Source organism: Antrostomus carolinensis, unplaced genomic scaffold, assembly GCF_000700745.2.
Source record: "Antrostomus carolinensis isolate BGI_N321 unplaced genomic scaffold, ASM70074v2 scaffold7413, whole genome shotgun sequence".
Classification (NCBI taxonomy): Eukaryota; Metazoa; Chordata; class Aves; order Caprimulgiformes; family Caprimulgidae; genus Antrostomus; species Antrostomus carolinensis.
Window position 1 is genome coordinate 16,411 of NW_010305772.1, and position 26,564 is coordinate 42,974.

Sequence of the window (26,564 nt, forward strand, 5' to 3'; positions counted from 1 at the left end):
CTCCATTACACATGCTATGAGGTTTTCACCCTCTTGCAGCTTTATGTAGTCTTTATCTTTACCTAATAAAACCACTGAGAAACAGCTAGATACAGTTAAGTCCCTGCTACACATTTATGCAATGATGATGTTCTACTGTCCTCATTGCCTGATGAGAGCAGGGATCTGATGTTTTGAGTATGTCCTGTTCACCACTGTAAATCCAAAACTGGAAGAAAAACTGGCCTTCATGGTTAGGAAACTGAGATTTTTGCTTTCCTGATAAGCTATTGCAGTTGGACCATTAGTTCAGCTTTCCAGTGCATCCTCGCTTACCTTTCCCCTGCCTTGCCTAACTGTTATGTCCCATCTCATAGCTAGGCAGGGAGATCTCTGAGGTGAGGGGTTTGAAATTTGCTCATACCTTGCACAGTGTCCAGCATGCTTGAGTTCTGATCTTTGTTTGCTGGAGTAGTCCCTACAGTCAAATCATCTTCCAGATTATTGAGATCTGCCTCAGGGTCATGTGTGGACCAAGGACTCTTTCATATAGCTGGTTCCCAAAATATTCTAATGTCTTATTTTATTTTCCTTAAGGAAAATTACAAATGTCTTGAGATTACTGAAAGAAAAGGCTTCTATTATAGAGGATTTCCTATGATACCATGAGAAATTCAGATCAGAAGATGGGAAAAACCACATATCTTTCAGTCCCAAAGGAATACCCGAGACAGAAATGGTCTTTAGTATGCTGCTCACAGTTTTGCTGGCTTATCTTTTACAGGGTGATCCTGGAAAAGAAGGAAAAGTGGGTTTGCCTGGGCCAGCTGGTGAGCCAGGGCCTGCTGGAGAGCCAGGTTTGCCTGGTAAGGGTAGAGATGGAGAACAGGTAAGTACTGCTGGTGAGCTTAGCGCTTGAATAGATCAATGTGAGATGGACGAGTATGACTTCTGCAGTAGAATGCTGTAATTTTGGTAGTTAGGCTGCATTGTCACAAGTGTTTGCAGGATATCTGCTGAAAATGTGAAAGGCCTGATTGTGCAAAATGCTGCAGATCACAGTGCTGCATCCAAAAGGCAGAGAGAACTGAAGCTTTATTTCTGAACATTAAACCCCTTTCAGTGTGCCATTGTGGCCACTGAAAATGGAGACATCCACAAGGAGCAACTGTTGTGTTTGTGATCAGTACAAAAATGCTTAGCTTGATGGAAGTTCCCTAAAAGCATTTAATTCTAACCAAATTAGAAAATAATTTAATGTGCTTACATGTAATCAGTAAAATATAATCTTTAAAGGTCCCTTCCAAACCAAACTATCCTATGATTCTAAGGAGGGTGGTGGTGGAGATGCTTGCTGCCTTGACTGTCTCAAAGTCCAGGCTCCTCTTTGGCTGCATGGTGACTCTTTTCTGGTTTTGACTGTGTTACTTTAGGGGCAAAGAGGCCCACCAGGTTTGCCAGGACCCTTTGGACATAAGGTAAGCATGGGGTTTATCATGGACTGTTTCTCTCCATCACTGGGACTGGAGTCATGGTGAAAACATGGTCTGCTTTTCATTGGAAAACAGTTTGTGAAGCTTTCACCAAAAAATGCAATTCTAGCCTTTTAGGAGGTTTTTTCTTTATTATTCCAATATGTCTGTAGATATAAATATTGAGATATGAATTAGCTGTGTTCACTTTCCACATTTAAAATTTCTTCCAGTATTATGTGAATTCAACACAGACTAAGGACAGTTTCAGGGAAACTGTGACTGAGGACCTTTAATCCATACAGCAAGACAGACATTGCAGAACTAAAGGATGACCTAGTTTTGAGACCACCTGTCAGCCCCTCAAAGACCTGTCCTCTGTAGCACTCATTTCCTTCACCTCTCTCAAGGAGAATATGAATTATTTTCCAGTGGGACCGGATGCTCCTGGTTTGCCCTCCTGTTTTGTAGTTAAGTCTAGGTCTAGCTAGTTGGTTAAGTTAATGACACTAATTTCAGCTGAAAATAATGTTTATTCCCTTGTAAGTATACAACAAAATAGAGAAAGGGGTAAAACAGCAAAAAATTTTGCTTCTGGGAGCATCTGGATTGTGCTTGAATCTTCAATCAGATATATTAGAAATTCTCCTCTTTGAAATTACTGTGTCCTGGTATGGATTGTAAGAAGACTAGGCAGTTGAAATAGATTCTGTAAATTATATTAGTATGAATATAGCAGTATGAGACTAGATCCACCTAGCTCCCATATTTTTGAAATAACCAAACTGCTATGAAGTGTTTTCTTTTGGTTTTGCTGCATTCTGTATAAAAGCATTGTATTCTGTTGTATATATCTTTGACAGTTCAGAACACACACACACACAATAATAGACTGAGAGAATTAATATAAAAGTCAGAAAAAAACACTAAAGGAAATCTCATGAAATATTCTATTCAATATCAACACAAGATGGCAAGAATCTTAATTGTGCATGGGAAAATACTGTTGAACTTATTGTATTCAAATTATGTTCAGATAAGGGATCCACCAGAGTGTTTGAACTAATCAGAATACATTTTCTCTCACTGTCCTTGCAGTATTGTTTCTTTGTAATATAAGATTAGTTTAAGAAGAAAGAAAGAAAGAAAGAAAGAAAGAAAGAAAGAAAGAAAGAAAGAAAGAAAGAAAGAAAGAAAGGGAAAAAAGTTAGGAGATACTGAATTTTGGGTAGGCAGAATCTATCATGCTTCTATATAGCTGGAAATAGTGTAATAATAAATAACGTAAATAAGATTTATTGTTGTAAGTCTACTGCCAATGTGAGCCCAAATCTTACAGTTGCAATACAATCCATAAAAATCTTATTTGATTTCTTCCTATAACAAGACAGCAGACATTAAATTTAAGTATTGCAGCTGAATTATTTCTTAGTCCTTTGTCTACAATGTCCATTAAACAGTGTCAAGTGTTTTTTCTGTGCTTTGCAGGTTTTACTATTGAAAATTCTGTTTTCTAGAAGGGAGAGCTCTCCTTTTGTAGTATAGTCCTCTAGAGAGAGTGGTAGAACTGTTGAATTCTTTTTTTACAAAAAAAATATTGATATACTTCTTTGAGTAGGCCTATGCCGGTGAAGGAAAGCAGAACACTGAGATGTATCCAAATACCCCTAATCCTTTCTTCCCCAGATAAATGATCTGTATTTAGTAATGTTTGCAGGTTAGCCATCTACCATAGAAACACAGAGAAAGAAAAGTACATTATGGTGTTTAGCATTTCTCCAAGCCAAGGAGAGTGCCTGATACCCTGCAGGCAATTGCAAATGCTGGAAATTGCATGCTGTGCACTAAAATAAATTAAAATAATTGTAGGGGAGGCTGTGTTCCTGCTCAGTTATGTGATGTGGCAGACACTGACATTGTGTGAGTGCTCACAGAGGTGGGCTGGGGCTTGTGTAAAGGAAGGGAGCAGTTTTCTTGGCGTGATGTGGCAGCAACTGTGCCTATCCCCACGCCGCCACAACCTGATACTGTTCCTCTTTGGGCATGATCGGGTCAGGATGTATCAGTGTTATGTTCTGTTGTAAAAGCTGATTGCAACTCAGCGCATTTTCTCAACAGTGCACAAAACCTTTAACTTCTTCCTTTGTTTCAGGGTGAGAGGGGAGCTCCTGGTCTCCCTGGACAGCCGGGAGACAGAGGCGTGCCAGGAATCGGGCTGGCCGGACCCCCTGTAAGTAGCAGGTCCTGCTGCAACCTGTAACAAGATGAAAACTTACTCATTGCTGTCCGGGGAAGGCATTGCATGTGCCAAGAGCCTGTTGGACATTTTACCTTCTAAAGGTGCAAACCACAAAGTAGTCCAGAGGGTGCTATTCATGTCTCAGCTGTCTACATCTGTTGTGAGGGCTCTCAACACATTCAGTTTTAGATGAAAGAGAGGCAGAATAGTGCTATAGGAATGGTTGCTCTCACTGACTGTTACTCCTGACTTTTCTATGTAATCTTGAAGCATTGGTTGTGGATGTGAGTTGAGAACTGTGCTGAGCCAGCAGATCTGGTCTACTGGGCAGACATAACCTTGCTGTCCATCCTATCAGAAGGGACGAGTGTGACACACATGCCCATATCAGTGACACAGACAGCACTCTGAAAGGGAAACACAAAATCAGATTGCTTAATTTGCTACATTCCAAGAGAGCCACAATCCCCATAGTTTCCCACAAATACTTAGCTGGACCTCATCCAGCTCTGCCCTCACCTCCTGCTTATCAGTAGGCCATGAGGTGTGTCTAGGAGTCTGCTCTGAAAAGTTTGGATTTTAATATCACTGGAGTTTGATCATTCCAGTACACAACTCCTCTTGAGATGAGGAGGATTTGGGAGTGCTATGACTGTAGCTCTTCTCAGAGTCCTTCAGGTTTGCACTGAATTTGCAATTGAAATATGTTTGGGAGGAAGTAAACTTTATTCCTAGCTGTAATTGCTAGAGGACATCTGAGAACTTGCATTATTTTGCAGCCCCTTGTACATGCCATGATACTGTACCAATTACAGTCAATATTATCATGCTCTGGTTATCTAGGTATGAATTTGCCTGTTAGTACAGGAAATTACCTTGAAATTATAAGTCATATTGCTGTGTAACACTGGTTGACAAATCTAGCTTTCTGAGGTATATCTCCATTTAATATTTACTTTTACCATGCTGAATACAATATAAGGTAAAGCAGACTGGGTTTACTCGACAAGCGGGCCCAGGTCCTGCACCTGATTTGAGGCAACCCCCAGTATCAATACAGGCTGGGAGATGAAGGGATTGGGAGCAGCCCTGCGGAGAAGGACTTGGGGGTACTGGTGGATGAAAAGCTGGACATGAGCTGGCAATGTGCACTGGCAGCCCAGAAGACCAACCGTATCCTCGGCTATATCCAAAGCAGTGTGGGCAGCAGGTCAAGGAAGGGAATTCTGCTCCTCTGCTCTGCTCTGCTCTGGTGAGACCCCACCTGCAGTGCTGCCTCCAGTTCTGGGGCCCTCAGCACAGGAAAGACATGGACCTGTTGGAGCGGGTCCAGAGGCGGCCACAAAAATGATCAGAGGGATGGAATATCTCTCCTATGAAGATAGGCTGAGAGAGTTGGGGTTGTTCAGCCTGGAGAAGAGAAGGCTCTGAGAAGACCTTATTGTGGCCTTTCAATACTTAAAGGGAACCTATAAGAAAGATGGGGACAAACTTTTTAATAGGGCCTGTAGCGATAGGACAAGGGGTAGAGGTTTCAGACTAAAAGAGAGTAGATTTGGACTAGATATGAGGAAGAAATTGTTTACACTGATGGTGTTGAGACACTGGTCCAGGTTGCCCAGAGAGGTGGTAGAAGCCCCATCCCTGGAAACATTCAAGGTCAGGCTGGATGGGGCTCTGAGCAACCTGATCTGGTTGAAGATGTCCCTACTCACTGCAGGGGGGTTGGACTAGATGAGCTTTAAAGGTCTCTTCCCACCCAAACTATTCTACAGTTCTATATTTCACACTATGACGGTGTCATGGCCTTTATGGTCCTCACAGGTTTACTGTTAATTGAAGATCTGATGGGTTTTACTTGTTATGATTTATCTGAGGAACAGTGATGTTCTTGCATTTCTTAATGTTCAAAAATTAAAATGAAATCAGCAGATGAGTATCTGGCTTGTTTGAAAGTCACTAGGCTTTGGTTAATTAGATTTTTAGGTTCAGTACAGGGGTAGATGAGATCACTTCTGCATCTTGATGACAAAGTTATTCTTCACTGGGGCTTTAGCATCTGCATAACCATGAACATAAATGACTAAGAACTTAACTCCAAATGTAGACATAACTTGTCTCACATTAGAAGATTGGGTTTTTTTTCCTGTGTCATCATTGTTTGACCACTGTCTGGATGAGCAGTCACCTACGTACCACAGTATTCCCAATAGATTTGGTTTTATTTATTTAATCTGCTTCACTAAATACTTAAAACAAACAAACAAACAAAAAACCAAAAAACAAAACAAAAACAAACAAACAAACAAAAAAACCCAAAAAACTTATTGTGATGATTTTATCCACTGTAGATTCATCATAACCTCAGCTCCAGTGCAAAAACTCTGGAATTTTAAAATTACTGTATAACCTTGAATGTCAGGCTTTCACAAAGACTGAGTCCCGCAGAAAAAAGCAATAAAGTCAGTGGTGCTGCTTCAGTGCATATTACACACTGAATTAAAGGTGTCAGCCTATACTGTTTTTAGCAATGTGACAAAATTGTGTGTATAATACTTTCAGCTTCAGAGCTGAGAGCCAGCAGCTCCTTTTAGTTGGAGTCCTCGCCCTGTTTCCTCCTGTGCCATTACCTCTCTTGGGCTTTGCTCCCTGTATAGAAGGTATATAAACATGAGAAATTTTTTACTTTGATAAAGTATTGAGTTACTATTTACATGACACTAAGCCATAAACAGTACTAGCGAGTGTGTTCTTCCCAAGTGAGCCACAGACAGAAGAGGGGCTACTTGGAGAAATGGGGTGAATTCACATGCTTATACTGAAGTTGGCTAATGGACGTGTGCGCTTCCTAAGTAGAAGGGTTTGGCTTTTGCTCTGCCTTGCCCTGTTCGTATTACTATGGGTTCAGAATTATGTATTTAGCCTTTACTTGAGCAGAGCATTAAGGCGTCTTGCATGGAGGACTGTATGAGGATTAGTGAATTAATGTGCCCAAAATAGAAACGAAAGGAAGAGGAGTCATAGTGTGAGCCAATTTATTCGAGCACAGACCCAGAGATGTGAGGTCAAGCCTTGTTTTAGGCGTGTTTGGAATGCCAGATTGACTCATCTGTACTAGATATGGGCACTGCACTACTTCTGTGGTGTTCCTATAGAAGTGGGTACCTTCTAGGGGCTCACTACTTAGCTGCACCTTTTTAAGTTGCATCCCCAAATGAATAACATAAACAAACCCACTGGACTTACTGCTTTGACCTCATTTAAAGAGCACATGGGTCCTGTGGGACACTTTTCCTTGTGTCAGAGGTAGCTGAATACAGTGGTCTTCAGGACCTGGGGGAAATATCCTGTCCTAGACCAATAGATGCGAGGGTGCTGTGGTTCTGTAGGTCCAACCAGTACAACTGGCACATATTGCCAATGGTCATATCCACATGCAATGAACAGATGTACACACATGCATGTAGCCACACAGACCAATGCAGAGAATAATACCTTTATCAACACTCGTATAAAACAAGCAGAACTCTTAGAAATGTGAACAAGAATGTCTTGATCCTGCTCCTTCTCTCTGGCTTGAAGGCCACTTTTGGAATATATACATGAAATGTGGATCTTTCCAACAGATGGTCTTGGAGACCTACACCTACTCTTCCCAGTACCCAGGCCTCTGCACCCCAGTGTCCTCCAGATGCTGGCACCCAAACCTGTGAGCCCACTGAGTTTACAGCCTCACAACCTGGTTGCTGTCATGCAGACCTCTCCTACTCACCAGCTCATCTGGCTGGAAGCTCACAAAGATTCAATCCCACAAGCTCAGATTCATGAGCTCACCCATGCTGAAGAGTGTTACAAATAGGATTTAATGAGAATATAGTAAATGGGGTTACATCAGGCTGGTGGCTAGTAATCAGTGGGGTTCCCCAGGGCTCAATTTTAGGGCCAGTGCCCTTAAATGTTTTTATAAATGATCTGGATACAGGAATCAAACACACATTAAGTTTTCCAATAATACGAAAATAGGAGGAGCTGTGGACTCCCTTGAGGGTAGAGAGGCCTTAAAGAGAGATTTGGATAGACCACAGAGCTGGATAATCACTAACCGTATGAAATTTTATGAGAACAAGTACAGGTTTCTCCACTTTGGGTAGGGTGATCCTTGTTACACATACAAATTGAGGGACGAGATGCTGGAGAGCAGACCTGCAGAAGGAAACCTGGGGGTTTGGGCTGATGGCAAGTTGAATATGAGTCAACAGTGTGCTCTGGAAGCCAAAAGAGCCAGCTGTGTCCTGGGGTGCAACAAGAACAGCATAGCTAGCTGTTTGAGGTGGTTGTCCCACTCTACACTGCACTGTTGCAGCCCAACTTTGAGTACTGTGTGCAGTTTTGGGCACCCCAGTGTGACCAAGAGGGTGAACAGTCTCAAGGACAAAACTTAAAAGGAGTGGTTGAGGTCACTTATCTTGTTCAGCTTGGAGAAGAGAAGGCTGAGGGTTGACCTTATTGCAGTCTACAGCTTCCTCAAGGTGGGCAGCAGAGGGGGAAGTGCTTATCTCCTCTCTCTGGTGGCCAGCAATGGGACATGAGGAAATGGAATGAAACTGCATCAGAGGAAGTTCAGATTGGACAATAGGAAAAGATTCTTCAGTGGTCTGTCGCTGGAACAGGATCCCCAGGGAAGTGATCACTGTACCAAGCCTGCCAGAGTTCAAAGAGCATCTGGACAACACACTTAGTCATATGATTTAGTTTTAGGTAGTTCTGCAAGAAGCAGGAAGTTGGACTTAATGATCCTTATGGGTCCCTTCCAACTTGAGATTTTCTATGATTCTGTGACTGAGGTGTGAAGGGCAGGGCTCAGTCAAAACAAGCATCATGTTAGGATACAGCTGACCCTTCTGGTCCCTTTTTCTCTCCTTTTTTTTTTTTTTTTCCCCCCTCACATTTTTACCTCTATGATCCATCTCAATTTCTTCTGTACTCTGCTTTTGATCCTTCACCTAAACATCCTGCTGTGAGTATTGCACACTCCAACAAAGTCTGTGTGAGCAGCCTTTCAGACTTGCTCTTTTTCCTCACCCTTCCTTCTCCAAGTTATATTATCATGGTGCTCCAGGACCCACCTTGATCAGCCAAGGGCGGATGTTAATTTTAAGTATTTTGATTGCTGTGTCTTTTCTGTTTGCAGGGCCCTGTGGGACCCCCAGGAGACAAAGGGTCATTGGTACAGTATGTCTTTCTAACTACACCCAGTTTTTATGGGGAGGGGACAACCACATTAATTGTGTGTCTACCAGTGATTTCATGAAGGCATGCCCAAGGATGGTAGGGTCACATGGTGGCTGACCCTCCAAAGGGGCCTTTTTTTGTGCTTTGCCAGCTACTTGTTTGCTCTATTGAGTTGTGAGAAAGAGTTGATCAAGCCTCTTGGCACAGTGACAACTTTTCCTTACTTGTCAATAGTCCTACAAAATAAAGAATGAGTCACTTGTTTAACCTTTAATTCAGAAAAAGTATTTCAAGGCACGTAATTCAAGGCATACTGCTATGCCTTACAGCCAAGGACTCAAAGGTTTTTAATAAACCATTTTTTAAACATTTTTCTTAGTTCAATCTTACAGAAGACCCTACATTTCAGTATTCCCTAAACACACTCAATTCCTCAACATGCAATTTTACAAGGATGAAATTCATTGGTGTGAAACAAATAACCATGTACCATGGTTTCAGTACACACTAGCATGAATTTCCAGCATGACAGCCAGTGTACTAACTTGGCTCTGAGGAGCTGGACCTTCTTTTCTCCTCTACAGTCTTGTGCTCAGTCATGTTCATAAACTTGCCTCCTATAAATAGTCATTATTACCTTTCCAATCAAGGTATGTGAGGCTTGACTTTAGTGATGCGTGTCAAGTCCCTTGAGGCACAGAGATGACATATTATGACAATGCAATGTGAGATTTGATGTTTTTTTTTCCTTAAACTTTCTCATAGTTATTTAACTGCTAGTTAATTTTTACCCCCATAACAATTAAGTTGAGGATTTCTTCAGCTAAGCGGTACTTCATGAGTACTATTCACATTATTGAATTTGTTCTCTCCGTACCAGGGTCCCCGTGGTGTACCTGGTATCCCCGGACCACAGGGACCTCCTGGCCAGGATGTAAGTAAAATAAAAGTGTAAATCCTCAAGAAATATGCCAATACTCACTCCTTAAAAATTGTGCTCATCCTCAAACACAGTCATTGAGGGTTACTAGGATGGTCAAAGGGAGGTGATTCACAGAAGCAGAGCTCTTACAAGTTAGGGGGGGAAACAGGTTAAGGAGGGTTTTCTCAAGGAAATCAGTGGATTAGCACTGACCCATTTTAAAATGACACTTGAGAAGGAACTTGGAAGCATACACTGGGGAATGATCCCACACAGGAAAAAGGATGATTGTTAAGCTGCCTAGGAACTTCTTAGAAGCCACTGAGATAAGTAACCTGTAATATTTCTATGAAAACAGGGACAGAGCTCTTAAAAAGCTCTTTGTGAGTTCATTTTGCTGCTACTATTGTGCATGAGAGATGACATTTTAACCTTTTGGTCCATTGTCCTCACTGCCGCTGTCTCAGTGGGTGAATCAAGGATCTGAGGGATAGAGAGAAATGTGGCAGACGCCCAGCTGGAAAGCTGACCCTTCTCGCTGCCTGACTTTGTCACAGTGTTGAACCAGAAACAGGAGTGTTGGGGTTTTTTCGCTGCTTGTCAGCCAGCTCTGTGATGTGGAAACCAGTCCTGGAGGAAAACCAGCAAGGAAGCTCTGAAGATTTTGAAAGGCTTGATCTTTGTATTTGTGCCTGTTGAGGTAACACTGTGGGAAGTGGGCAGTGGCCTTCTGTAACTCTCCTTCTCAACACAGCTTTGTATGAAGCTACCATGTATGAAATGGGTACCAGTTTTCACAAAGTCCATGGCAAGCGATTTTCAACCGTGTGGCTTTACTGACATACATCTTCTGGCCTAAAGAGTGTACTTCCCTATGGAATGGATCTCCTTTCCTCCTGCAGTGTTTGGAGAAGAAGGTCTAGTTTTCTTCCTGCCCATTTTGTCACAAGACAAATTATTATGGCCAGGGTATTCCCCCACAGCCCATGATAGTAGAAATGTTCCTTTGCCTCCATCACCCTGTGTCCTTGAGCAACCACAGATTTAGGATTGATTGTGTCCTGCTGACTGCCCTTAGATCTCTTCAACTTGTCTCAGATGTTTGAGACTTTTAAATAAGAGGTTTTAAACAGGAGATACAATAGATGGGTTTATTACAAGTGTGTTGTGTGAGAAGAGTGCCAGAGCCAGCTTTTCTGAGTCTCTTTCTGGCTCTACTTAGATCAGCATTGACAGGTCAGCTCTTGGAGAGGCAGTACTACAGTCTTTACATCTTTCCTTTCCCCCACAGAAAATTGCCCAAACAGAACCATTCCTTATGGCACTTAAAAAACACGTTCACTACACTAACTGTTTTGTTTGCACTCAGTATGTCTTTTAGGACCTCTCTGAATTCTGGTTGATCACCTGTTAAGCAATTCTACCTGTATTTCAGGAAGTGTAAACATAATTACAGGGCACATTACAGCATTTTTTGGTATAACAGCAGGGATACCTATTTTGACAAGATCATGCATTTACAGTTTCTCGATCTCCACTTTCATTTATGAATAGTACAAAGGATTTTTTGTTCTGCTTTTGCACTCTTGTATATCAGTGTAGTCTTCCTGTATTCTTTGAAGCATGCCCATTTTTGTACTCTGTTGTGTTTAAACAGTATGTCATCATTTAGGAGAGCTCCAATTTGAATTGCTAATATGAATTTGCCATGCAACTCCCAAGACATTCAAGCCTTAATGAGTTGCCTCAATGTCTTGTTTTTTTGCTGTGGCCTTTGCAAATGTGTTCTGTTTTTTTTTTTCTTAGTCTGAAAAATTCTTCTAAATCACATTTACATATGTTAGGTTCTCAGAATTATTTTTTTTTTCAGTTGCAGACTCATCAGATGCTCTTGGAAGAGTCTGCTTTAAGTTGTTGTATTCCCTGATACTGCAAATCAGATTTACGGCTGTATTTGAGGAGATGAAAGAGTCAGTACTTCTTTTGCAATAACTTTGTCCAGAATTATCTCCTACAGGTGAATAGATTGGGTTTCTTACACAACTACATTCCAGCTTCTTTCTAGTGCCCTAAAAGCATGTGCCATGTTTTTTGCAATTGCACTTCCCAAGGTCACCTTTTGAAACATCTATTGGCAACTCAGTCAAATACCACAAGTTCTCAGGACACCGTCTGGTTTTATTAAAATTCAGGTTTTGAAAATCCTTGTCTAAGTTTACAGTACAGTAGTGCTGGTTTGGCTTTGTTCTGTTCCTCTTAGCAAAAGGCTTGGTGTTTATTTGTCCTCTAGTGTTTACTATGTCCGTAAATCCCTACAGATTCTCTTATTCTGGGACAAAGCTGGGACATATTGTCTTGTTTTATATATATTATTTTAATGTCTTTAAATCTGCTTCTTCCCCTCCTCCCCCCACCCAATTAACTAAGTCTCCAATTCTTAAAACCTGAAAAGTGCTAGTCTTTTCTGTGGTCTTTGGTCTTTTTCTTTTTTTCCTTCTCTACCCTATAGTGGGACTAATTTGTTCCATGACAGGACTACTACATATTGTACCTACTTCATGCCCTCATATTGCTTGCACTTACTTTTGGGGGAAAAAAAAATAAAAAAAAAAAATCACATTTTAAGCTAGCAGTATTCCTGTATTGAGTTTTTAAAAAGCGTAGCCTTACGTACCCTCTTTCAGAGAAACTGGCCAATCTCATATTCTGAGAGTTACAAAAAATATTTCTACATGTTAAGTGATGTCATGAGCATGGCTATGTCCTCCAGTTACTCCAGACCACGTCCCTCCTGTCTGACCTCTCTCGACCAATTCCCAGGGTCTCTGCCCAGGTGGAGGGATGCAGCTGCTGCTTTCCTGTTTACAGCTTCAACCAGTAGTAACAAAGCTGTGCATGAATCCCAGAGATACAGACATGGACACACAGAGAGAGAGGACACTGACATGACTGATCACACAGATAGCCACAGACAAGGTGCTGCCTTCAACAGCACCTCCATATAGTACGCACGTACATCATAAGGACAGACTCCCTCCTTCTCTTCAACTGGCAGAGACAGGTCACTAGTGGTGGCATACACACACACACCACTCTCTAGGTTCACAAGCACACTGATATTTGCAGATCCTTTGAGCACTGGCACAGCCCCTCTGTCCTGGCATCCCTTCCCAGATCCCAGACACCCTTACCCACCCCACAGGTGCCCTTCTTGCCTCTTGGTCCAGCCTGCTGCTTGCTGCAAACATGCAACACTCATACATTTGTTCCTCATGTACTCCACAGTCACGGTTCCCAATGGGCATACCAGCAGGTACCCCCACCCACCTGATACCCCAGCCTGGAACCAAGTCCTCCTACTTGTCAGCTGGTACAGATTGAAGTTTTCTGATGAATACATCCCCCACTACACATACACACCAGGACTGGTGAAGATACAGACACTCACCTCATCTCATCTGGCACCATGCACATGAGCTGTGACCTGTGGTCCCATGCCAACCACTGATGTGGAACCCCTCACTCACCTTTGTCATGCTGGTCACCCCAATAGGTGGTTTTGGGAACAGAAACCATTCCAGCCCCAGTGGCTGGAGGTTAAAGACCCCTCCACTCACTCCCGTAGAGAGGCTACACCCCTGGTCTGACTCCAGTAGCTGGCACCAATTTTCACTCACACACACATACAGGTCTCGCCAGTAGCTGGCACTTAGTCCTTGCAGTACATGTTATGCAGGGAGATAGTTAAGAAAAGGTTTAATAAGAGGATACAAGATGATAGGACAAACTACAGTGATCAGGTGCAGGGCTCAGCCAGACAAGTGCACAAGTGCTCAGCCAGACCAGCTCCATTTCATGCATGACTGGCCTTTTATACCCTTTTCTGTCCACCCCCGTGTTTGTTCTTCTCTGCTCTCCCTTCCCCTGCACATCCCCTCTGCATCTCCACAGCTCTATCAGTTCCTGCATCCTTCCCAGATCAGGGTCCCCCGGGTTTACAGTCTTACCACTTGTAACCTCCAGGATGATCTTCCTGGAAGTGCAGCTTGTGGTTTCTTGATAGGCCATCAATCAGTGTGAGTGGCAAAGTTTGTTTCTTGTTAGGTCTGTGTCTTGGTATATTTTGTTTCTGATTTCCTCCTTTTACCTTAGTTTCCAAATTGACAAGGTCTCAGATCAAATATCCTTGCTGGACTAAACCTTCTCACACTCCCACATGCCTTCATCAATTACTGTGACTGTCCAGGTTTGGTTCCCATCACTACCTCCCTGATTTGTCGGTCAGGTTTTTGTCCCTGTATGTTCATATTTATGGATTCCTCCTTATTTTCCCTTGTTGTGCTGAAAAAGGTCCTTGACCAGATACCCCTAAAGGAGCAGACATTCTCTGGCCAAATACTCTTACACTACACATTTTTTGGGAAGCATCCACTCTCCTCTCTCTGTCTGCTGAGAGATAAAATGTTTCTGTTTGACATACCTACTTAGTTCCCTTCGATTAGAAAACAATCTGAATGAGAAATTCTCTTGTACTACTATAAGCAGTGAGGGCACCCATTTAATAGGCTTTTTCTATATTTTGGTTATGATAATTTTAATTAACATAAACACTGAATTAATCACTTTATAATTATGTTAATTTTTCATGATAACTAAGTACCAGTATTACCAGGAAGTTAATCTTCCCCTGCATTTATTTTCATAATTACAAAAACTTTGTGTATGCATGTATTACTGCTACTGGATCTGAAAAGCATTTTTCTGTTCTGGGGTTGATTCTCCAATACAGTTAGAAGAAGAGTTCAAAGAAGCCTTTGTGTTTGTTTTGGGGTACATACACCCAAAACAAGAGTACACTTATTAAACCTCCTATTGGGTTTTTATTCTTGGGACTTACAATCTATTTAAGCTATTGCATTTCAAGTTTAATTTTCAGTCTTGTAATAGAACTGCCCCACCATAAGCCTGTGTGACTGGTTTCCTTATACGCTTTGCCTTTCTTTTATTTTCACATATATCACTTACCTGAGCATCATTATCAGAGTGTCATCTACACGGCTTCCATCATTTCCAAGTTAGGGACCATTCCTGTGTGTCAGATTTTGCAGGCCAGTAGAGTACTCTGGATCCTGTGTTTGATACCTCTTAATTGCTGGCATCTTTTTCCTGCACTGCTATGCTGTACCACCCATAGAATGACGGAATCACGGAATTGCCTCAATTGGAAATGACCTTTAAGATCATCAAGTCCAATAATTAACCTCACACTAACAAGTCACCGACTAACTGATGTCCCTCAGCACTATGTCTACACAACTCTTCAGTCCCTCCAGGGATGGGGACTCCACTTTCAATGCCTGAGACCCCTTTCAGGAAAGAAATTCTTCCTCACATCCAATCTCAACTGCCTTCAGCACAACTTGAGACCATTTCCTCTTGTCCTGTCACTTGTTTCCTGGGAGAAGAGACTGACCCCACCTCTCTACACCCTCATCGGTTATTGTACTTCATGCCAGCCATTGTTGGCTGCAAACTCCTGAAAGTGCTTAAACTTTATGAGCTTTCCAACACTGGCTGTTATTTGGGTCTGTGCATGTTCACACATCACATTAGCAGCATTTCTTTTCAGTGCCATGCAGCTTTTTGGGCAGACTTTTAAGTTCCTTTAAAAAAAAAATTAAAAAAAATAAAAAAAATCTGGCCTTCTCTTTTCCAGTTTTCTCCCCTGTTAGTCAGCTTGTCAGATGCATTTATACCCTCTGTGCCTTCCTCCTGGCATTTTTATTCTGCACTGAGCAATGTTTGCAGCTTGGCCCTTGTTGTCAGCTTTTTCTGACTCCAGGCCTCTATCGTCCAGCAATCTTCCCTCTACTTTGGACTCTGCTTCCAGTCGCCTGTTCTCTGATAATGCAACATGCTGAAGTGCAGTTACCCTACATCTGGTTTGTTCGTTTCAGTCAGACAAGCATTCTTCAAAGGACACTCTCTTTTTGCAGTTTTGTACCTTTCAACTGTTTTACTTCTCCAGGGGATTAAGTGGTTTTCAGATTGTCAGCCATGGCACGTAGCTTAATTTCTTATCCTGGCTTATTTGCATCCTGTTAAAGACATCACAAGCTCCACAAGTACAGACTTCAAGAAGATAGGTCCACCCCTTTTTGTCTCAAGGCAATCTGATACCATGTGGATATCACACCCATGCTTAAATCTTTCCCAGTATTTCAGTTTTAGTCACTCCCTTCTTGTGTGTTTTTTCTCATAACTAAGAAGTCTTTTTCCTATATTCTTTGTTAAATAAATCTCCTTTAAATGCTCAAATTCCACTGCTAGTACCATATCATGTTTCAGATCTCTAAGCAAAAGACTGTCCACAAGCCCTAGGGTGGAAATAGTTTATTTATAGCTATGTTAATAGTCAAGACATTTCTGAATTATCTTTTCTGTGTTACTTTCTGATCCAGGGTGATTCTCATGGCTCAAGTCTTTTCTTTGCATTGCACTCCTTCAAGCAAGTGCTGTGTTTTTGTGTGAACAAAGTAGGTCTGGGAATATAAGATGTGTGTAATTGTTATTTAGGCATCCCTTTTCCTACTTGCAGAAGTGGTTGAGGACCTCAGTGGAGAGGATGCCAAAAGCATGACCTGATATTTAGCATCTGTGAAAGAGAAGGGACTTTGGGAACATTCCACAATCTTCTACATTCATGTTGCCGCTCTGTGGAAGAAGCAAAACTATGAATGGTTATAATATTTTCTTATATTTACTCAATTCCCCAGAAGGACATTTGTGAGGAATTATGAGCTAAGAAGGAGTGAAGGAGTTCACACCTTATCTTCTCGCTTCTCACCTGCAGAAAGTTTAGTTCCTCAGGAAAGAAGTTTTCATCCATGGACTGCAGTACTACTTCAGTTCCACTTTAGCTCCACTTCAGTTTGTGTTTAGTGTTCATCTCTTAGAAAGCCAAGGTAACTAAAGGGTTGTTGTTCACCCAGACGTGTTTAATGTGGACATAGAGAAAGAACAATTAATATATTTTTCCATTTTTTCTCTCCTCTAGCAAGAGGTATGGGATTAAATTATAAGTGAGGTACAAGGATGAAATTCAAGTTTGCTCTATAGCTATAACTATGGTGTAGCAGAATATCACAACTTTGCCTGTGTGCACACAGTGCGCTCAAACTATTAATCTCCAGGTAGCCAAGTAACTCCCTAGCTGGTTGTCTGCAGAAATAATGCAATGAACTGATTGGAAACAAGGACCAGCCTGAGATAAAATGATTGACAGGAGACCTAGTCCCCTTCCTGGCAAAGCGTTTGACTAATTTTTAAAGTAACTTTGTAAGTGGAAATTTTGGATAGTCTCAGAGAGTCTCTTAGGTAGCCCCTGCTGAGCCTAGATTGATTGAAAACCATTCCTTGTATCTTCAGTGTGTTGATTAACATCCTGGATGGGGAATCTGACACCATCCCAGAGATCTCTCCAGGTGGGTCCTGCTGCAGACTCAACAAAGCTGAACACAGATAAGATGCTTTTAAATGGTCAGTAGAAACTGTTCCTGCAGATGCAAATATGGTCATGTAGGACAGCCTTTTCTATGTGGTGAAGATAGTTACAAGATATTTTGTATGTTTTTTAAGGTACTCAATATGGCTAGAACATGCATATACTTGAGTGATGACACAGGGTGATGGGCCAGCTGGGTACAGGAATTCAGCAGAGAATGGTTTGGTGAAATCGCACCCGATCCATCTTAAAACACCACTGGGATCCTTGCAATGTGGATTTCTGTCACCATCTGGACACTGATCAACTGTCCTGTTTAAAACATTTGGTTTCCCATATGAGCATTACTTTATGCAAAGATAAAAAAACAAATCTTTAGGGTTTTTGTTTTTGGTTTTTTTTTGTGTTTCTTTTTAACAAACTAATAACTTGCTAATGACAGGCAAGAGATGCCCATTGCTGGAGGGAGAGGGTCCCTTTTCCAGACCATTATTTGCTGGACCTTAATTTCTAAGGATGCTGGCCATTTCTATACCTTCATCTCATGAAAACTGATACCAGTACACCCACACAAACAAACAAACAAAAAGGCTCATTGCTGTTTCAGGTGCAAGGGACTTGTTTGCAAGGCTCATGCAAAGCAAGGTCTTGATTTTACATGTTACAGGTGTCTTCAGGGATTTAAAGCTTCAACTTTCACACTATTGCAGTTCATAGTGAACTGTTCCTGGTGAACTGTGACCAGAAGTTCCTGTGACCAGAAGACAAATGAAAGCAATTTCAGTCTTTGCGAGGCTCAAATGAATTTAACAAGGTCACGTGGTAGATAAGTGAGATTTAGGAGGAGTTCGGAGGATGTTGAAGTTGTAGACATTTAAAGGAGTTTACTGTTTGTCCCATGCAAGAAGCAGCGGTGCTCAGTGGCAGAAAGTAAAATGTGTGCTAATTCAAAGCAGTCAGCAGAGTGTGGGAGCACCCAGAAGGTTATTGTATGATAATTTCACGATTTTTTCTTTCTTTTTATCTATAGGGTCTACCTGGAAATCCAGGGGAAAGAGGACCTCCTGGAAAACCAGTATGTGACCTCACTCTGTATTACATCTTTCTGTTAACTCAGTTTTCACCTGTGCACTTCACCTCAGAAGTGCACTTCAGTGCATTTCCATTGCTGCTTTTCCCAGCAGAGCAACTGGAAAAACACTAAGAACCACTAAGGGGTTATGATAAAAATATCCATGATGGCTTTGGAACAGTATGGAAGTAACTGGGTCTCCTGCATGTAAATAAAAACCAAAATTTTAAAGGCATTTTCTTAGCACCACTGTGCAGTACCCTCAGCAAGAACTTGTCTCAGGTCTGATGAAGTGCATTGATAATGTAAAGCAGGAAGTACATGTTTGTCCCAGTGAGTCCTAGGCAGGGCAAGGGAAAACAATGAGTATCCATAAGCATGTTCAGGAAAATTTTTTATATTTTGATGCCTTTTAAAATTGCCTGAGATAATGAATTTCTCATTCCACAGGGTTCCTCACCCCTGCTCTCTCCAGAGGACATAAATCTCTTAGTAAAGGTAATCAGCCTTTGATGATGGCAGGAGTTTATCTGTATGTTTGATTCAGACCTTTCTAATACTTTGTGATGGGAAGGTGTCTGAACTACAAGTGCAAAAGGTTCCTTTAAACACTCTGTCAAAGCTTGAAACTTGCAGATCTCCTACTTGCACTGGTGTTGGGACACTAGAGTACATGCTGGAAAACAAAATCCAATGGCTTTTGACCATCCCCAGCAGTGAAATGACCTACAAAGATCTTTATAACATGGTGTTTGTTACAAAAGCTCTGAGAGTTTTTCAGCTCTTTCTGAGACCTGCATTCCCAAGGAGAAATAAACATTGTCAAGTTGTATTACCTACACCAGAAACAAAACCATTTTAATAAAATGTCTAATTTTTCACATATGCCTTCAACAGTGACTGGAGTAGTTTCGAACTGTGGGTGCAAAGTCAGTTTGCCGAGTGCATCTAAAAGGATGTAGGTAATTAACCCCAGATGCACCCCTCTTTCAAAAGTGATGATCTGTCTGTCTGCTTTTACTCTCCATGTAGAGAGTTGTCTGGGAAATACGTCAGCATTTGATAGGTGTTGACTGCAAAATCTGTACAGATTTGCATGGGCTGAGTTGGGAGATTTTTAAGCAGTCTTGGGACATGGAAAAAAATCCTTTCTTATTGATTAAAAGAAACTAAAAAATTACCTTTTTTTACCAACCCCATTAACAAAAGGACCCTTTTAAGATTGCTACTACGAAGTGACTTCATTGAAGAGCTGTCTTTCTTATGGAGCTAAGCATTTTTCTGGATATTTCACTGTATGGTATTGTTTGGGATTTCTGATCAGAACAAGAACAAGAGACTGAGTCTTGGGTACAGATGTCATTTTGAAGTTCCTTTGTTTTTTTCCTTTGATTATGTTATGCTTAAACACACTCACATGCCTTGGGTATTCTGTCTGCTTGTTATTTTTTCACTCCACACTTGGTACAGATCTCTATAAAGCAGCACCTTGAAATCCCCGATGAAATTAGAGCTCTATGGTCTGGGTGTTTCTCGAACTCTTATATTGTAAGTAGATAAATACCCAAATAGGGACTGAGACTTAGACAGTTTACTCCACAATTTTGCAATGGATCATTGACAGATTTGGGTGTTGGTGCAACGTCTCCTAGCTCTCAGCCTGATGATCTGTCTGTTGTGCTATGCTCTCCCTTGTAGGCAGGATTCACTCCCTTTTTGCTGAAAGGAGTCTGCCTTTGAATTGGAAATGTCATATCCATGGTATTTCATTTCCTGAGGATAGTAGAAATGTAAAGACTACTGAGATGATACTTCAAAGAGTTTTGGAAGGAGGGAGGTAGTAATTCTTCATGACAGAATTTGACCACGACGCTATGACATACACTTGGTCTTCATGAACTCTGTTGAATGAGTTCTTCTTGGCCATACTAGCTGCTGAGTACAGTTTCCCTTGCAGAATACCCTTTCTGACATTGCACTGCACCTGGGTTTTCCCTAGCAATCTGCCCTCTGAGCGCAGTAACCAAACTCTTTCAAAGTGGTGTAGATACAGTTTTCTAGTAGTCTTGTAGCTTCAAAACACGGTTGTTCTTGGTAGTTTTGCTTTGCAGCTCTCTGACCTCCCCATTAGGAAGAGCTTTTCCTTGGTTTCTTGACCGTGGATGATCAGTTAGGACCTCTCCAACTAGAACTGATAGGAAACTCCCCATGGGAGCATGTGTGAGCTCAGATGATGACCCTCACTCTGCTCCACGCTGCCCTCATTTCAGTTCTGTAAGGCAAAGTAACCCAGATCCTACCCAGTGTGGTCCAGCTGCAAAGGCCTACGTATTACATTAGCACCACACTACTGCATTCATAATGGGTGTCTGTAGGGAATGCTAAGTGCTTTCACTCTATTGCTAATTTATTTCTCTATGTTCTCTCCTAGGACGTGTGCAGTGAATGCCCTCCTGGCCCACCAGGACTGCCAGGCATCCCAGGTTTCAAAGGTGATAAAGGACTTCGAGGACCACCAGGTAGAGATGGCCAGGATGGGAAAATGGTAAGCGAGCTGGGGAAGTGACCATGCCTTGGATGTAGTGTAATCTTGTTTATCTTACAATATTTTTAGATGGTTGGGTTTTTTTATTTGGGTTTTTTTTGTTTTGGGTTTTTTTTCCCCATCAACAACCTACTGAATCTTTTCTAGATGTCTGTGGAGTAAATGGATTAAACTAGTGTTTGCCTCTACCTCTTCTGCATTTCAGGGGAATGCTGGTCCTAGAGGTCCTGCAGGTCCACCTGGGCTGGATGGCCCAAAGGTTGGTTGGTTTTCTTGAACTGTCTAATGAAAACTAATTTTTGACTAGTTTGTACACTGGCTGAAGTAGGATCTTAGTGGCATTCATCTCTGTGTAAAGAGTTAGGACTGGCCTGTTGGGTGGGCCCTGTACTGGAAGTTCACTGGAGTGTCACATGCACATGCACACAGAACTGAACAGCTCCTTACATGAACACTGATTCACTTAAACACTGTCTTCTGCCATCCCTTTGCAGGGATCTCACACACACACACATGAAGGGCCTCATTCTTGATGTTGAATTTCATTACATTGGTGTTTGGATGACAGATAAGGTCTTGAGAGTAAGTTTCAATCCAGATCAGGTGAGGAAGAAATTAAAGCCTTAGCAGTAGCCACCCTACCTGTTCCTTTCCTCTTTGAATCCTATATGCTTGAATCACTTAAATTAAGGGTGATGCGGTGGGTTGCTGGGCTCCATATACACCATCTGCCATGGTGGGTTTATCCACAGACTCTGCATGTTTCCTGAAAGACGCTATAGGAAGAACTCCTTGTTTCACCTGTATGCTTCTGCCTAACGGTTTAGCCCAACATAAAACTTCCCATATCTGAAGGATTCTAGTAATGTCACATTTCAAGCATTTCCCATGAAAAGGTCTGTCATCAGTCTGCTCACAATGCCTGTGCCTGGTCACAATCAAAACCTTTGCCACTGTCTAATGTGAAATAAATTAAAACAAATCAGTAGAGGGAGAGATAAGGTGATTTCATGATGGACCACATTTTCTTCCAGACTTCCCTCCATTACTGAACTAGTGTTAAACCAGCTTCTGCTATTTTAACATCTTTGTATTTGCACTTATTAGACTGTAAGACAAGCTAATAGAGATTCATGAATTAATTTCATATCTTGCAATTAAAAGTGTGGTGGGGAGAGCAGTAAAGTCTCAAAAGTAAATATAGGGTTGATCAAAATGAAATTATGTTCCAGGATAAAATTAACAAAAGAATTAGTAACCTGTAAAGGCAGTCACTGGCAGAAATGCCAAGCAGTCTGAGACGTACCACATCTGCTGCTTTCTTATATGCTATGACAAAGCAGAGATTTGGGCAGCAAGATTGAATGTTTAGGTGAAGTAACAGGGACAATTTTAAACTGTACGTGTGCATAAAATAGAAAGTGATTGATAAATAGTCTTAAGTGTTGTTCAGTAAAAAGGTAGATTCACAGACTTTGCAAATGTTAAAAGAAAACATTTTAAGACCTCTAAGAAGATACAAACACAAAGACAGTCTTCATGACTCCTTTCTAAGTACATTAGGAGGATCCTTACAGTGAAAGACCCAAAGAGATCTGCACTTTTGAAGATGTAGTATATTGTCCTTACCAACACCATCCAAACTAGTATTAGGTCCCATTCTGAAACAGAGCAGTAGAACTGCATATCTTTGGTCATGAGCAGCTTCATGCCTTCTGGCAATATGAATTAGACCTCTTTTAATTAATAAATAGCAACCCTTCCTCCCCTACTTGTCTCCTAGGTTTTATGTGGTAAATCAGAGTATTATTTCCATGGACAGCAATTCATTAGTGTTCTGTGCATTGTTCATAATTTGTTCACCATCATCTCAATATTTTTCACTGTGTGAGACTCGTCTTCCCTTACTTTAAGCACTGATAATACAGATATCTACATCTGAGTTCGCTGCCTCTGTTCTGTTGTCTCTGGGACAGAGAGAGAGAGAAAGGTGGGGGAACTTTCTGAGTGTAAATTTTCCAACTGCACATTAGAAATGTTGTTTTTATTGCTGCTGTCCCTGAAGGTAGAGGAGATTACTAACTCATGCTGTGGATGCCTTTGTTGGGCCAGATGATTCCTTACCAAGATTTGATTTAGTGAAGTCCCTAACAACCTGTCTACTTTCTAAGAATATGTAAGTCGTCTTCATGTCCATGAGACTACAACATAAAAAAAAGGACTACGATCAGTCTGCTCAAAGACCATTCATCACATATACTCTTGACTCCAATATTGGTATTGAAAGTCTAGGGAAGAATTAAGAGGAGGGCAAGCAGTACTCAGTCCTGATTTATGAGTTTTATGCTAAAATGTCCAAGTGCTTTATGAAACAAGTCAAAAAGCTGATACAATACTGGCTCGAAGTGACTTTAAATGGCTTTTCTTCATTATTAGGGTGCTAAAGGAGACCGTGGTGTGACTGGGGAGGCAGGAGAAAAAGGTGAACAGGTAAAAAAAAAAAAAAGTGTGCTTTCCAATAGTGCTGTCACTGTGTTCGTTCCTTCAACAGTAACTCCCATGATGTCGGTGTAGGAATATCCTTCTCAGAGGCAGAAGAAGCTTTTCATCACTGATAAACCTCAGATGGGCTATGCTAAAGAGTGGAACTGTACCAGTCCTCCACAGGCTTCCACCCCCATGTCCAATAAAAACCTTCCCATATGATCTGTTTCCTCACCTCTAGATTGGATGCATTCGATTCCCTATGTTACCAAACATTTAATCATTTCCCTAGGTAATGCCTGGATCAGGAGATCTAGGAGGTTAAGTGTCCTGGGTTGAAAAAGAGTCTTTGTCCTAGAAGATGAATGTAAGGATGACCTCTTTTAGGCGGGACTGAGGTGCCACAGGAAAGAGGAGTATGGTCAAAATTAGAGCAAATTTTCGTAATTAATTTTGCCAAGGGCTGAGTCAATAGTTCAAGGTGCAAATCAGCACCTCTTCAATGAGATTTGTAGGATATTTTAAACAGGCTTGTTTTCCTGCCTAATCTCCTACTTCGTACAATTCCATCATACCTCTTCTCATCTCCCATAACATAGACTGAAGTACACATTTTAAAGAAGTACACCTTAACTTTATGTTTATTGCTGAAGTGCATGCTTTGAACACCGAGGTTTTGCTTTAAAGAGCCATGGTTCTTTATTTCCTTGTAACCATCTCTCTGTGTATTGTCTTATTTTGGTGTTGCCTTACAATGTTCAATCACCAGTTAACTTTTATAGAAATAGAGAATAGTGTGAATAATGCATAAAGAAAGTCTCTTCTTCCATTCTTCAGGGCCACCCTGGAATGCCTGGCTTCTCAGGGGCTCCTGGAAACCCTGGTCCCCCTGTAAGTTTCTCTACTGCAAAAAAGATGTTTCCATATTTTCCTTACTAATACAGTTTGTTGCAAGCTCCATACGGAAGAATAGACTATTCACACCTGTCTATGCATTGCAATTTCATAATGGTCCCCTGAGTGTTATACAGTTCCCCACTCATGATAAGTGCTATTTAATACATCGGCCACTTTTCACTTATTGCTTCAACTCATTCTGTAAATTGATGCTAGGCTTCAGTCGCTCTCTTTATGCAAGGCAATGATCATGAAGACTCTTCCACAGAGACTACTTGGTAGTATGTGTAGAGGTTATTACTTATATGTGCCATATCAAGTTGTCAGTCTAGAACCAGCAGATCTAATAATATTTTAATTCTCAGTTTTACACAGTGGTATGAGACAGGATTTTTCTCCAACTTACATATCCTGTATTACTTTTGAATTAAAAGTCCTCTTACATTTGTCCCTCTCCATCATAGTCCTTCTCATTTCTGGCTCTACTCTGCAAATACAATTATTGCTTCTTCATATTTAAAAAGGGGTGACAGTGCAGAATCAGGGCTGAAATAACTTGGCTCTCCTGCTTGTGATATCACCACTTCCACCCTTCAAGAGTTGGGACTTCTCCTGAGTGAAGGACTTTTCTTTCCAAACCACTTTTCTTTGCCCACAGTCATCACTACTGATATTGCTGCTTACAGTGCAGTTTGGCTTTGCCATGCTGAGGGTGTGCAGCCTTCCTCTGTTCTGGGGATCAGCACAGTCTCTTCAAAGCTGAATTTACATTGCACTCACTAGATGACAGGAGGTATCAGAAATTACGATTAGATTAAAATTCAGTTTTCAGATGATGGCCTAAAGGATGCTAAATACTTTGCCAACGTGGATCTGCTTTCTGGGTCACTTGCACTCCCGTGAGCATTATTTTAGGATAAACTAATAACACAGACACATTTACTGTGTCTGTATTAACCCCTTACTGCCACAGCCATAGGTTTATTCCAGTAAGATTAAAACTCTAAAAAATGTCCTATGAGACCCTCTGAATAGTCTCACAGTCAAAGGAAATGGGCAAAATAAAACTGATCCTGTCAAATCAGAGCAAAAATTGATGTTTCCTTAGGTATTTTTTTTCTTCAACTTTTGCTGACTTTTTCCTCTGTCTGCATTGACTCATGGCTCCAGAATTTGCCTGCCACAGATTGTGCTTCAGACTGCTCCAATAATTTCTGTTCTTCAGAGCTGTTTTTGTCACAAGATTGGCTTTTTCCTAATTGTCCCCTATTTTAAGTAGGAAGCGCCAGGACCACACTCAAATATCGGACTATTTCTGGCTTTGGAGACTGATTGAATGCAGAGATTGGCACTGCTTTTCTGTGATGAATGAAGAAATGATGGAATGAATGCAGAACTGAGTGACTGACTTCAGTGATGCCAGCTGTGGCAGGGAGAGTGTTGACAAATGTACAAAATGTGTTAATCACTCACGTTGTTTATGCTTTATTTTATTTAGGGACCAGATGGGGCACCAGGACCAATAGGACCAGCAGGAAACCCAGGAGATATAGTAAGCTCTAAGCTGTGTGTTTCACCACTAGCTTCACCTATATTTAGCTCTGAAGTAAAGCTGAGCTGGAAATCATGCAATGTCCTTTGAAAGCTCCCTAAGCTATTCAGCCTGAAACAAATCTACACCTGCAAGTAGGACCCCCACAAATAAACACAGATTACTCTGTTCCTGCAGTTTTATTTACTCAACAACTGGAACTTCAAATCAGCCAAAGCATAATCTAGTCCAGGTTTTTGTAACTCTTGTCTGTCTGTCCTTGCTATTAACATCCCTTAGCCTCTAGAACAGGATGACTAAATCTGTTAGGATGTTTCGTGACCCAGACTAACACTTGTGTGGGGATTGTCAAAATGAAAACAGCAACTTTTTGAAGGATGTCACAGCACAGACATCTCAGATCATAGAATGGTTTGGGTTAGAAGGAACATTGAAAGGTCATCTTGTCTAACCCTCCTGCTCAGAGCCCTGTCAAACCTGACCTTGAATGTTTCCAGGGATGGGGCTTCTCCCCCCTCTCTGGGCAACCTGTGCCAGTGTTTCACCACCCTCAATGTAAAACATTTATTCCTTATATCTAGTCTGAATCTCCCTTCTTTTAGTTTAAAACCATTTCCCCTAGTCTAGTTGCTACAGGCCCTGTTAAAAATTTCGTCCTTTATCTTT

At 41.4% G+C, this 26,564-nt stretch overlaps 1 protein-coding gene across 1 annotated transcript in view; it reads left to right on the forward strand.

Moving 5' to 3' along the window:
* LOC104522546 (collagen alpha-1(XXII) chain-like) overlaps positions 1 to 26,564 on the forward strand; it is a gene marked incomplete at its 5' end in the record, with an annotated part of 60,792 nt that overhangs the window by 14,164 nt on the left and 20,064 nt on the right. Inside the window, 12 exons of the mRNA XM_010164875.1 lie at positions 764 to 868; positions 1,413 to 1,457; positions 3,604 to 3,681; positions 8,882 to 8,917; positions 9,803 to 9,856; positions 18,379 to 18,423; positions 18,871 to 18,918; positions 20,852 to 20,965; positions 21,171 to 21,224; positions 23,402 to 23,455; positions 24,287 to 24,340; positions 25,845 to 25,898. Coding sequence (XP_010163177.1) covers positions 764 to 868; positions 1,413 to 1,457; positions 3,604 to 3,681; positions 8,882 to 8,917; positions 9,803 to 9,856; positions 18,379 to 18,423; positions 18,871 to 18,918; positions 20,852 to 20,965; positions 21,171 to 21,224; positions 23,402 to 23,455; positions 24,287 to 24,340; positions 25,845 to 25,898 — 741 coding nt within the window. The remainder of the gene's footprint in view (positions 1 to 763; positions 869 to 1,412; positions 1,458 to 3,603; positions 3,682 to 8,881; positions 8,918 to 9,802; positions 9,857 to 18,378; positions 18,424 to 18,870; positions 18,919 to 20,851; positions 20,966 to 21,170; positions 21,225 to 23,401; positions 23,456 to 24,286; positions 24,341 to 25,844; positions 25,899 to 26,564) is intronic.